This window comes from Coffea eugenioides, chromosome 1 (genome assembly GCF_003713205.1).
Source record: "Coffea eugenioides isolate CCC68of chromosome 1, Ceug_1.0, whole genome shotgun sequence".
Lineage (NCBI taxonomy): Eukaryota > Viridiplantae > Streptophyta > Magnoliopsida > Gentianales > Rubiaceae > Coffea > Coffea eugenioides.
In genome coordinates, this window is record NC_040035.1 from 51,869,114 (window position 1) to 51,882,850 (window position 13,737).

General features: G+C 38.4%; 2 protein-coding genes across 2 annotated transcripts; one reads left to right on the forward strand and one right to left on the reverse strand.

The window, feature by feature from the left end:
• Window positions 1-259: 259 nt before the first annotated feature.
• Window positions 260-5,780, forward strand: LOC113764539 (abscisic acid 8'-hydroxylase 2). The gene is made up of 8 exons (XM_027308462.1): window positions 260-566; window positions 697-1,015; window positions 1,180-1,332; window positions 1,998-2,249; window positions 2,457-2,546; window positions 2,653-2,838; window positions 3,606-3,724; window positions 5,421-5,780. The coding sequence occupies exons 1-8, from the start codon at window positions 334-336 to the stop codon at window positions 5,521-5,523; spliced, it is 1,455 nt and encodes a 484-aa protein (XP_027164263.1). The 5' UTR covers window positions 260-333; the 3' UTR covers window positions 5,524-5,780.
• Window positions 5,781-9,642: 3,862 nt separating this feature from the next.
• LOC113763691 lies at window positions 9,643-11,247 on the reverse strand. Its single transcript, XM_027307592.1, has one exon. The coding sequence runs from the start codon at window positions 11,150-11,152 to the stop codon at window positions 9,941-9,943; it is 1,212 nt and encodes a 403-aa protein (XP_027163393.1). The 5' UTR covers window positions 11,153-11,247; the 3' UTR covers window positions 9,643-9,940.
• Between the last annotated feature and the right edge of the window lie 2,490 nt (window positions 11,248-13,737).

Sequence of the window (13,737 nt, forward strand, 5' to 3'; positions counted from 1 at the left end):
CTATAATTCAACTAGTTATCAAATAAATATAATTTAATCAATTCAATAACTTAATACTTGCAACATTCCAAACTTCAGTCTGGTTAATGGGCCTTAGTTGCCAGGGTGGAAAGAAGATAAATCTAATACCAGTAGTGCTGTTCGAGTTAACGCGAGTTATTGACGTCTGTCCTGAATCCTGATCTCCAAGGCTCCACCCCGTGTCTATATATATCTCTTAGCCCTCACAGTTTCACCCTATCCACCACCAAAGAGGAAACAATACAGCTTAGTAGCTTACCGACCCGCCCTCGAGTGTCCACCTTAGCCTCTGCCTCTCTGCCACCTCTTACTATGCAACTCTTCTTCTCACCGACCTTGGATACTTCCCCCTCCTCCGTCCTATCTCTTCCGTTTAATGTCGTAATCTGTTCGTTACTTCTGCTAGTACTCATATTCCGGCAATGGCGCCCTTCCAAGCTCGCCAAACGTCTCCCCCCCGGCTCAATGGGTTGGCCTTATATTGGAGAGACCCTCAAGCTCTACACTCAAAATCCCAACTCCTTTTTCTCCACCCGACAAAAACTGTAAATGATTGTTGCATTAACTTAAACAACGTTAATCAATCATGTATTCTTGCAAAATCTGTACTTTTTGTTTTTTCCCTTAAGTTTTATTTCCTGACAGAATATTACTTACGTTTTTTTTTTTTTTAAGGTACGGAGATATCTTCAAGACTCACATACTAGGCTGCCCATGTGTGATGATCTCGAGCCCGGAAGCGGCAAAGGTGGTTCTTGTGACTCAGGCTCATCTTTTTAAGCCCACGTATCCGCCTAGCAAGGAAAAAATGATAGGACCAGAAGCTCTATTCTTTCATCAAGGACCCTACCATTCCATGCTCAAGAAGTTGGTTCAGGCTTCATTTTTACCTTCTGTTATCAGAGAATCTGTCCCGGAAGTCGAGGGAATTGTTCTCAAGTTCCTTCCAAGCTGGGAAAATACAACCGTCAACACTTTGCAAGAGATGAAGAAGGTAGTATTAACTAACAGTTCTGAACCGAACCACAAGTGGTAGTGTATCTATCTATTTTCAAGTGTCTAGTGTTAAGAATTATTAAGAACAACAGTAATGGTTTTTTTTTTTTGCTGAAGGATTCTTTTTTTAAAAAAATTTTGCTTATTATTTTGGGTTTCTAGTATGCTTTCGACGTGGCGGTATATGCGGCATTTGGGGACATGAGCAGGGAGGTGGAAGTCAAAGGAATTAAACGGTTGTACCAAATGCTGGAGAAAGGTTACAATTCAATGCCTCTGGATTTTCCGGGGACACCTTTTCACCAATCAATGAAGGTATAGTAGCATTTACCATCTGGAATCCAAGATATAGTAGGCGCTAATAAGAAATTTGCATTAAACGTGTTAACCGGACTTACGTGTGAAGCATTCCATGTCTTCACATGAAACTCAACGTAAAATGAAACGTGTAGACAGATTTGTGGGATCACAAATTCCTAACTTGATTCAACCTTTCTTCCTCCGTTAGTTTGGTTAGCACTACTGCTGCTACATGTATGTACCATGTATTGAATATAGGAGGGTTGAAAGTAGGAGGTAGGATGTTTAGATCGATGAACAAGCTAGTCTTTTTAATTTGTTTTTCTTTTCAACGAGTATTGAATAATAACATTTGCTGCATTGATGGGTCAATGTCAGAAATTTTGCTACATTAATTAATTATGAATATCGCTAGGTTCTTGTCTACAAGTACACACGTAGTACAGGAATAAGGCACATATAAATATACTCCCATCATACATTCTATTGTATCTCTCTCTCGTGAAGATGTGACTTTTGGGTCATCTTCGGCCTCTTCAATTTTTTTTTTTTTTTATTTTTTCATCAAAAAAACCGTACGTGAAGTTTTTTTTTTTTTTTTTTTTTTTAAGAAGAAGAAGAAGAAGCGAGTAGTGCAATAATATTAATTCACAATATTAATTGTTGAATATATGGCACAGGCAAGAAAGGTCTTGACTGAGACTTTGAAAACATTAATCTGGAGGAGGAGATCAGAGAGCGGAAAGCATGGCGGAGGATTGTTGGAGATGTTTCTGAGAGCCAAAGACCACAAATTTAATCGACTCACCGATTCTCAAATTGCTGACAATATCATAGGAGTCATATTCGCTGCTCATGATACCACTGCCAGTGTCCTTACGTGGGTGCTCAAGTACTTGCATGATCATCCTCATCTTCTCCAAGCTGTCACGGTGAGTAGTAGTAATTACTTTTTTACTTTCCTTTCCTTTCCTTGTTACTACTTCTAGAAAAATTTGGCTCTTTTTGCATTATTCTATATTTGATCATCTTCAATTTTGAGCTTGCAGTGTGTGATATCATCAAGTTTCTTTTTCGTTCCACAAAAAAAGAAAATTGATCAAAGTTTCCACTGATTTTTGCAACAATTTATTTGACAGCGGGAACAAGAAGAAATTAGACGAATTCGAACTGGAAGCAAACGAGGGCTAATGTGGGAGGATACTAGGCGCATGCCCCTGACTAGTAGGGTACATTTCACAAACCAATTGATTGATTATTTGTTTCATAGTAAATGATTCATATCCCACAGGGAAATAATTGAAAACGGATCATTAATAAGAAGATGCATTTCAGGTTATCCAAGAAACATTAAGAAGCGCAAGCATTCTGTCATTTACATTCAGAGAAGCAGTCCAAGACGTGGAATTTCAAGGTTATCTCATCCCAAAAGGATGGAAGGTTCTTCCGCTATTCAGAACCATTCATCACTCTGCGGATTTCTACCCTCAACCTGAAAAGTTTGATCCTTCGAGATTTGAGGTGCATTCCCCACCCCCACAAAAACCCTCAACTAATCTACTGTTATTTTCCTGCTGGTCGGTAGAATACGTTTATCAAGTGAGTATTCTAACGAAAAAATATAATTTAATCTACATTAACTCACCACGTTTCCCTGGAAATTAATAATAATAATAATAGGAAAGGTAGTTTGTGTTATTCTTATAGGAGGATACTATCACCCCAATAATTAGGGAAAGCGTGGAGAGAACTAATTGCAAGTACATATGAATATGCGTGTTGTCTGTCAGTATCCCTAAAAATATTCTCATCTGACTCTGCACAAGCTCAAGATGCAGAACGAGAATGAGAGTGAGAATGAGAATGCAGCTCATTTGCTCTTATCTATCCCATTCTTCCCATTGTAAGAAATATAAGGTTGTCAATCTTCGGATTATCTTGGCACTGTCCTTTTCAAGTTTTTTTTTTTTTTTATGTGGATCTTCTTCTAACTTTGACAATTGGATCAAAAATCTTTCAAGTATCAAATCACGTGACCTCGTTTTTTGTATGGTAGCAATGCTTTTACAGCCTCATAATCTTGTTCAATGAAATGTGCATCTCTCTGCACTGTTTACGTAGAATGATAACAACCTCTTGGATTTAAAATTTGAAGAAAACACCAAAATCCACCTATTGCTTCCTGCTTTACCTATTGTTGTAATTTGTAATTTATTATTACATTACACACCCAAAAAAAAAAACCCAAAAGAAAAAAAATTGATAAAATTGAGGGTGTTTAATTGCAGGTTCCTCCAAGACCCAACACTTACATGCCATTTGGTAATGGGGTGCATTCGTGTCCAGGAAGTGAGCTAGCTAAGCTTGAAATGCTTATCCTCCTCCACCACCTCACTACCACTTACAGGTCTTACCTTCTTTGATCTTTTCTTTTCTTTTCTTTTCTTTTGCCTCCCTCTCCTCCTCTTGCTCTCTCTCTCTCACACACACACACACAAAACACGCACAACACACACACATTCTATATCTACACACATAGTGATAGTACTACGCGGAATTGTGCAATTGCATGTGCACGTGTATGTTTGCACTACATAAGTTAGAACTTGTAGAGTGTGGGTAGGTTTAGGCTGGACCTATCGACCTAATGCTCCTTCAGCATTGGAAGTGGTCCTTCAAAATCCTCAATGGACACAAAATCCTTTTGGTACCATACCAATACCACCATTTTGATTTTGTCCCCAAGACCAAGAGGCCATAAAGATTTGTTGGAATATATTATGAAATTCTGTGATTTTTCCCAAAATCGTCAGCCTCCGGTTATCTGCTGCATATGAGATCAAAAAATGCAACTCTGGCTCCAGATGGCATGCATGCATCGTCTCATGTATTTACATCCACGTAGATTCATTCATTCTTTTGACTGAGACTGAGACTCAGACTCAGACTTGTGAGGCTGTGAATCTGAGGTAATCGGTGTGAGTATCAAAAATAACCAGGAGCACCAGATATTGATTCATCATCGAATACCTTCGCCACAAAAAAAAAAAGAGAGAGAGAGAGATTTGCCAAACAAACATCTTTGCTTGTCGCAGAAAAATTGATTAGGTGGCCCCATGTTGTTTTAGCACCATACCGTACGTGGCATGACCGATTGGAAGATAAATGAGGAAAATTAGGAGCATTTAAAAAAAAAATAGAACAAAGGAGATCAAACGTACATCACATCAACTTTATTTTGGTAGTCCACCTACCTACAACCATGCAAGATGATTGATGTTTAGCACATTTCTGTTGGTTACAAGAATTTGTCCCACTTATTTTTGGGATTGTTGTGGATTCACTAGTAGAATAAAGATGAACAGAAAAATTTAGTACATTTGCACATGGAACCCATTAATATTGTAGCTAATTCAACTCTTTTTCTTCGGGATAGGCAATGCAAGACATGCTAATTGCGCCCCCTTTTTTTTTTTTTTTTGGGATAGAATTCCTATGGCGCATATTTTTTACTAGTTTATGACGTTACCAATTTGAAATTGCCTTTCACGCTATGGTCCATAGGCACTTTATTTTCTCAATCTGTGGCAGAAATCTAGCTCGCTGTCATATCTACTGTGGTTCTGCGTCCCTGATTGCCAAACTTTGGCTGCATTCTCTCTGCTACTAAATCTTTCTACCATTATCGTTCTACACATGCTCATCATTTACTCTGCCTTTCCGCCCATCTTGACCTAACGTCAAGAGTAACAGTTGTAAGAACATCCATGGTGCAAACTCGTTCGATATGATCACTGCAGCTTGATCATCACGCAGCCTACTGTGCCTGTACTGTAGCAGAACCACAACTTTCTCATGCACATCTCTATTCATTTGAAAATCACTGAAACTTTTGAAAATCTAAATTTGAAGTCTTTTTTTTTGCTAAAAAAGGGAACTTTAGGGTGTGAGTCAAATCCGGACATCTTGAACAAGATAGCAGTAATTTTATAGGCGCACGCGTAATCATGGGATTTCGTGTAAATTCTTTACTATTACAATTCCCTCGAGTCCATTTAAGCATGTATGTAAACCTGCTATTTATATATTTTTTTTGAGTTCAGATGGAAGGTAGTTGGTGAAGAGGAGGAAGGGATCCAATACGGCCCATTTCCTGTACCAAAACGAGGTTTGCCGATAAGGGTTCATCGACGGAAGGTGACATGACAACCCAGTCAGCAATTATTCGATACTACAAAAATCCGTAACTAGTTTGACAGCAAGGCCAAAACCCAAAGAACAAGTGGGGACGAAAGTGTGATTCCCATCGAGTCCCTTTTCGGGTTTTTTTCCTGTAAGATTTGTGCAAAAGATGCTCTGCCATTCGCCCCGACTGCACTTGGGTGTCCGCATTGACAGATGTGGGGGGAACGGTGGGGTTAGCTATTTAGCCGTTAATTGTACGGTCGAATGCAGTTGTAGTTTGTCGGAACCTGTAATTTAATTTGGGTTGGGGGAAGCATGCGTGCATATGAACACAACACAGAGTGAATAATAAGGACGTGAATGGTAATCAAAAAATCAAGCCGGGTAATTGTCCTTTCCCGCCTGCCTTCTGTGCTGGAGAATGAAGTTTGTGAAGTGTCATGTTGCTGATGATCATTGAATGTGTGTGGCCTCAAGAGGGGGTAGCTGTCGCCTTTGTCAGATTCCTTTTGTTTCGTCAATGGCTTCTAAAAATTCAATTGATATACTTCTCCCCTGTAAAATTTTACGAGTTCAATGCTCCTGTTGTCCGGTTTGAGATAAACATACAAACAGGCTCAGAAGTGTAGGCTGTGCCCGTTAGGGTGCCACGTTGGGGTATGGCGGTTCACAGATTCTGGTCTCTAATGGAGTTAAAAACTGGCTGGTGGCATGTGTTTATGCGAAAACCAGCTGGTGATGGAGACCAAAGGCATCATTTTGAACGCGCGACTGAGCAACCATGTCCACTAAGTTCCTGATGCTCAAAGCTACAATATCCGATGGGGGAAACCATCATTCGCAGAGATCTCAAGGGGTATTTGAGTACTAGATAGAATGATGTGATTCCTCAACTTACTGACGCAACCCAAACAAGATAGTTGACTAATATATATTATGGAAAGCTCTCTGGCCACAAGCACTAAAATGCCTCGTCAAAAAAGATAATCACTACTGCTTCTCTCTAATGCTAACCATTTCTCTCACCCCGAGTCAGCTCACTCTTATGGATTTCAAGCTGCACTGATCTCCAGATTTCTTTCCTCTAACATGCACAATCAGAGCAAGACAAGCAACATATAGACAGCCAAATATCAAGCCTAGTAAAGACACGGTCCTTTTCCCCACTGTTTGCATTCAGTCCACTCGCTGGGATGCAGCCCACGGATGACAAGAAACGCATCAGTTTATATATTTCTTTGGTGATAAAGGAAACCTGTCCTATTAGGGCACATACAGATTTCAAATTGAAATTTTCAGGGAATCTTTTTCATGGAGCTTTCATATTGACAATTTCACAGTAAAGCCTTATCCAAATCCTGTCAAATGAAGTTTTTAGATTTTAGCCATGGACCCTACAATTTACGTGCTCCAAATAAGTTCATAAATTCGACAGACTAATCAATGTGGATTGGCCTTGAGGAAAGCAAAGTCTAATGTCAAACCAACGATTTAAATCAAGACACGAGTTTATGTTCTAATGATCTAGCAAACTCTTTTAAGTTTGCTTTTTGAGTGCAACGAGGTTGACACTCTTTGGGTTTGCAAAAGAACAATGAATTCCAATGGGAAACAAATGCTGATTGAGCAACTCTTATCTCTTCTATGCTAACACCAACAGAATTAACCGAATAATAAATGAAAAGAAATGTCACATCAACAATGGACCAACAATGGAATGCAAGAAATCCAATTGGTGTGTTGCTTTACCAGCCAGTTTCAACACCAGAGATGCTTCTATAGTTCCATGGATTCAAAAAGAATATAACCTCACTGGAGGTAACAAATAAATGTGAAGTGTGAGAGGTGAATTACTAAACATTCAAGAATGCTAATCAAAAGATGACTCTGACACTCAAATTAGGTGATGATAAGTATGCATCATGATGTCTTACAGTCCTCTTTCACTGAGACAATTATGCCCTGTTTTTCAGGTAAACCACAACCTCCACAAGCAAGTCATGATTTGTCGGGGACATAATGATTAATCTGGCTGGACCAAACATTTAAGTAACACAGAGCCTTACGAAAAGATTGGCAGTCCAAACTGCCCTACCTACCCTTGCCACAAACGCAGTGAAGGTAAGGGGAGCTAGAGAAGGAAATAGAAATGCACGAATTACTTTCAAGCTTCATCTCCAAAGTCTTCCTTAGAGATATATGTTAGCACGTCTCATACCTACCAAAAGTCACATTAGCAAATACATGTGTTCTTCACACACCTATAGCCATTTGATAATTTGGGAAAACAAGAGGATTGAAAGGAGGAAATATATAACAAAGAGGCTGCTCTGCAAGAAAATGACCATTAAATATTGTTGATTTTGCACTTCCCAGAAACAATTACATAAATATTTGGAACATGTGCAACAGCCAAAAGCTATTTGTCCAGGTTTCAATCAAGAGAAAATATTAGTATGAAAAAATAATTAAATCACCTACAGAAGGTAAGATTATTTTCCTCTACCTGATGCCAAAAACAACACCCCCCAAGCATCTTTACTAAGAAGAATAGGAAAGCTCTAAGCGTGCTCAAATGGTGAATGTTGATCACTGAAATCAGTTCAGGCTATCCTTACAGCTGGTTTTACAGGGTGACAATGAGACAGGTTATATGTTGGATGAAGAGGTACAATGAACATTTCACACTTCTAAATGTTTATGATCCTATTTACCATTCGCATAAGTTTTACAATTTACTTGTAATCTAATAGATGAAAATGGACATTAGAGCATCTCATGCATCAACCAAGACCTTAACATAAAATTCGTTCCCTTTCAGAAGACAAAGTGAACATGTCTAGATTACATTGAAGTAAAAGTAAACACCACAAACCCAAGTTACAAAAACAGCATGTCAAACTAGTTAGGCATTCATTGCAGGCACAACTTTTTGCAGCTAAAAAAGATATACTTTGAGCTATTCATATAGGTTTCTATGAAAAAATTGACATGAAATTGGTACAAAGCCAAGCTATCCGCATGCAGCACCCTCGCCTATGAAAAGCACTGTTAAAAAAAGAAGCAGTTCTAGCTCTGGATCGAAACAAATGATGACAGTGCAGTGTTATACAATTCTGATTTGTTCTTCCCATACCAATCTAACCGGGTAGGAAATCAGCCATATTTTGAACAGAAAAATGAAACAAAACATCAGGATATTAGCTATTGGGGAGCAATAAGACAACTAGAACATTGTCCAAAGGGAGACTGGCATCATATAAAGAAAAACACAGTTTAATCAGTGTATACTCACAAAACACATCTCTTTGAAGTTCGAACAGTTAAATCAACATAGATGAGATGAAGATGTTTCAAGAATAAATATGTTTGGAAACCTTTTTGTGCTTATGATGGTTGAACACTCATAATCACACAAACACTTCCAAAGCAATAAAAGATCAAACCAGACATGCAAGATTTTTCTGAATGTCCATTCTTGACCTGATAAACCATGGGCAATCTCTTAACACAGTATACTGGACCTTGATAAGATGAATAGTTGGCCAATCATGCAGCATGTCAAATTGAGCAGTACAAAAGCATGAGAAGATTCAAGACAACAAACATGGTAAATACACCTCGGGATGATAATTAACACAAGCTGCACTTTCCTATGAGTATTAAAATATACAATAGTTAACGATCCTCAAACCTTTACATCAAATCGTACAGAAAGGTCCAAGTGGAGATGACCTTTTCACAGAAAACAAAACCCACAGGCTCACTGAGGAAAAGAAGTACCAACTAAACGGAAACACTACTCGTCAAGATGCAATGCTAGTAATAACATGAGTATGAAATCCTCATTCCCTGAGTAATTGCTGTATTGCTCATGACTTTCACTCCATTAAACATTAGAGTTACAAGTATCAAAATAAAAATGGTGGCGTTGTACAAAAAGCAATATTTTCAAGGTCAAATATGAAGTTTCAACCTTATGGTCCTTTATAATGTCTATTCTATAGATACTAAGTTTGACCAGGTGAGCAAAAGGAAGCACATTGAACCTCCTTTCCTTATTCAGGTCATATCTATTAGTGTGATAAGAAAATTGCTCAGGAAATTTTTGCACATGAAACTTGAGAAAGGACTTAAGGGTTGAACAGACTACAAAATACATAACAATAAACTCAACCATAAGGTCATCAGCCCAAGTTTCTACAGGACTTGCATTTCTATGAGTATATCTGCCAAACGAACATCCAACATAAGATTGACACACATGATTGCTTAAAGGCTTGTTAATACCTTCAACCAGCTAGAAACCAACTCATTTTACAGGCTAATAAGCTTTTCAAATGATACTTGGACTCACAAAGATTAGAAAAAAGATCAAGAATCCATGAACTCATAGTATTATCACTTTTCTTCCAAGACATTAATATTACAACATAAACTAGTAAACAAAGGGGATAAATTTGTACCTAACTTTACTCGTGTATCCAGTGTACATCTGTCCAAAGGTTTTCACCATCATGAGTTCCTCTAGTTTTGCCTTTTGCCCGTAATAGAATATGCAGACTGCAACTATAAACAATGCGCTCAAGGGTGCTCGCATTGCAGCAAAGTAAGTGACGAACAAAAGCATCGTGGACGCATAAATTGGATGGCGGACAAACCGATATGGCCCAAACAGCACAACAGCAGTCGGCACAACCACCTTCTCTGAATACTTTGCCAAATACGACGTGGAGTGGTACTGCATAAACAATGTCAACATTATCAAAATCCAAATGCCCAAATTACTCCAGCCACCAGGAACAAGATGCAATTCTGGCCCCTCAAATGCTGCAAACCAATGGCCAACCATCACTCCAGCACAGAACAAGAGTTTTTGCCACTTGGGCAGGGTAATATCCCAAGCGGGATCATGCTCTCTGGGATAATAATCACCATACAACCGCTTTCGGACACTCACATTGAAGAAAAAGAAGTAGTGATAAACAAAGAAAAACACAATAGGCCATCCTTCCAGAAAACCATTGAAATGTGCTGGGGGTACTAAAGTGAGCCAAGTAAATGCTGCAGTAACAATTGAAAGCTGCTGAAAAGCATTGGCATTGCCGTGTAAATGCCTGTTAAAGCAGTAAAGACCGTAAATTGCAAGACTAATAGCTACCATCCAAGGCCAAAACAACCAAGTCCAGCTAAAATACATCCAGAAGAAAGGGCTGAATAGCACATTGATCGTCCACTTTGAGGCTGCAACTGCAATGGAGAAAGCCAAAGACCATTTGCATACCTCAAATGGGGTTAAATTTAAAAGGGTCGATTTTAGTGACTCGAAAGAAACGTTTTTGAGGGCTATTATGACTGGGTTCGGTGAGCCTAGGCTTGTTTTTACATCAGAATATGAAGAGCATTGAATAACGAATCGACTGGTAACACTGTTGGGGGAGAGATTGAAAACGGTGCTGCAGCTAGAGGAAGTGTTTAGAGGGATATTCCATTGGGTTTTGAAACTTTTCTGGGCACCAGAGTTCTTCAAAGCCAATTTGCAATCAATATGTTTGTTGGAAGGTCTGAGAGAAGAAATGAACTTCTTGTTGGCAAGCGTCAAGCTAAAAGGCGTTACCTTGGTGCAGATCAAAGAAGACGTGTTTTCCATTGTCTAAAGTGTAATCGCAGGGGTAAAAGTTGTTGGCCGAGGCAATCAAATTAGGAGAACATCACGGAACGAGTTTTCCGCAGCCACTGAGAGGCTCAGCGTCCGCTGGGTTCTTGCACTTGGATCATAAATATATATATATATATATACACACACACACACGATAGACTTTTTATATTTTTAATTATTTTTTTTATCCAACATATATAATATTTAAATATTACAAAAAATATTACGATAATTATTTCAAATAATATTTTAAATCATACCCAATTGTTTTAAAAGTTTAGAGAGGGAAAAGAAAAATCCTATCCAACATTTGTTTTTTAGATAATGAATTTGACATTTTAAAATTATACTAATAAAGAGTTGTACGTTTCATTCTTTGATAATTGCATGTAAAAGTAGTACATTGTAAAGGGATTTTTTTTTTCCAAAAAAGTAGTACATCTTTCAAACAAAGTGGCACATTTTGCTATTGTTTCTAATATAGTACTCGTCTATTTTTGGTAAAAACGAGGGCATTTTTCTTTCAAATACAATAGTACATTTTTATTCCCTCGTAAAGCAATGCATATATTTTTTGAGGAAAAGATACATTTTTTTTTATAACATCGTAAATTTCATTGATAAAATAAAGTGGTGTGCCTTTTGCAGAGACACTGAAACATATTGTAGTAAACTCGTAATGAAGTAGTTTTTTTTTTAGCTAATAAAATGGTACACTTACGTGCAATAAAAAATCAGTACGCATTTTTTATACACTGCTACACCATGCTACAATAATAGCATGGTGCCTTTTTGCCTTTAACAATGTCGTGATACATTAATCCAAGCAACTTGTATATTTTGGCCCCGTTTGAATGGTGAGTTTTTTGAGTGTTTGTATAAAACTTTACTGTAAATCACTGTAAATGTTGTAGAAAAACTTTTATAAGATGAAAAAACTTTTTTTCCTTTTCATTTTCTTTCTTTCATTTTCTCTTTTTCTTTTTTTCTTTTCCTTCTTTCCTTCCCGCTGCTTCTCCCTTCCCCCTCCTCCTTCCCTCCCCTGTTCCCTCTCCCGAAACTGCCAAGCAACAACTTTCTTTCTTTTTTTTTGTTTGCTTTTTTTCTCTCCCCCTCTCCTGCCCGTCACTCCTCTCCTCCCCTCTCCTGCCCGCCACCCCTCTCCCCTTCTTCCTCTCCCTTCCCTCACCCGCTGCTGCTTTACCTGTCGACAACTGAGTTTTGCAGCAACAGAAACTTTTTTTCTTTCCAATTTTCCCTCTCCCTCTCTCCTCTCCTCTCTTCTTGCCGGCAGATGAAGCAGCAACAGGGAATTTTTTTTTTCAATTTTCCTTCTCCCCCTCTCTTCCCCTTCCCCCGCCACCCTCACGCTCACCCGGTCAACACAGTCCCTTTCCCTCCGTCGGAAATATCTCATAGGGTTTCTGCGGGCAGCGCAGGGCGCTGGCAGCTACACACGGTGGCCACCTCTGGTGGCTTTCAGCTTGTTTTTACTACGGCTATCGCCGTTTCCATGCTCGTTGTTGCTGTTGGTTCTTCTTCTCCTATTCTGCTCGGAGGAACGAAATGGTGAGTTGGGAGCGAGTTGACTCAAGTGAGGTTTGGTGAGTTGGCCCTCCTGAGTCGAAAATGAGGGTGGGGTTGAAACACCACCATTGTTGGAAATGGTTGTAAAGTAGCACTTAGTCGCCGTCACTGTCGTTGGAGGAGAAGAAGGAGAAGCGGGAGAAGTGGTAGTAAAAGGTGGGGCCATAGTCGTTGATAAGGCTCTGAAGCAGACCACTTTGTTTGAAAAAAAAAAGAAGAAAGGCCGGCGCCAAAATAGGTGACCGGTGCCGAAAGCAGCAGCGGAGGTGGTGTCCGGCGATGAAGGTGTGGTGGATCGAAGTAGGGGAGAAAGAAAAAGAAAAGAGGAAGTTTTTTGTGTATTTAATATTTTGAAATGTGTAGGTTAAAAAATTTGATAATTTTTTTTGGATTTTTATAGTTAAAATTGTTAAAAAACTAGTAGTTAAAACATTTGGTAAAAAACTAGGGTTCCAAACAGGCCATTTATTTGCTATCAAAATGGCATATTTTTCTAATAATGTTGTAGACCATACTTTTACTGAGAAAGCGATACATTTCACAATAAAAGGTCTTATGCTCTTGTACTCTTTTTCAAATTATTTTCTTCATTATTTGGAACACTAAGGATTCCAATTAGACACAATAGTGACTCATTCATATTTAGTTTCAACACAATTTACTTCTTGAGAACTGTGCTATTTCCCTCTACCTACGTTGCACTTACACTACATTGGTTAGCATCTCCAAAATTATGCGTAAATTACGCAAACTTCTCCTATAGTTTTTACGAAAAATAGGAAATTTCTTTCTTGATTTTAAAATTATAAAGACCACCCTTATCAATGATTTCCATCTAGCATTTTTTGAAATTATAATTTTACTGCTTACCTCTGTTGTCCATGTTTCTTTTTTTTTTTTTTTCAATTATCACTTATTTATCTTACTTCTGTTTCTGCTCTAACCTATTATAAAAGGGAAAAACCCGACTAGATCTATTAGAGAATCAA

Bases quoted from the DNA above. Each gene is read 5' to 3' on its own strand.
- LOC113763691 (XM_027307592.1), bottom strand. From the start codon at position 11,152: ATGGAAAACACGTCTTCTTTGATCTGCACCAAGGTAACGCCTTTTAGC.
- LOC113764539 (XM_027308462.1), top strand. From the start codon at position 334: ATGCAACTCTTCTTCTCACCGACCTTGGATACTTCCCCCTCCTCCGTC. The intron at 1,333-1,997 runs GTATAGTAGCAT...TATATGGCACAG, and splicing joins CTTTTCACCAATCAATGAAG to GCAAGAAAGGTCTTGACTGA. The intron at 3,725-5,420 runs GTCTTACCTTCT...TTTTGAGTTCAG, and splicing joins CACCTCACTACCACTTACAG to ATGGAAGGTAGTTGGTGAAG.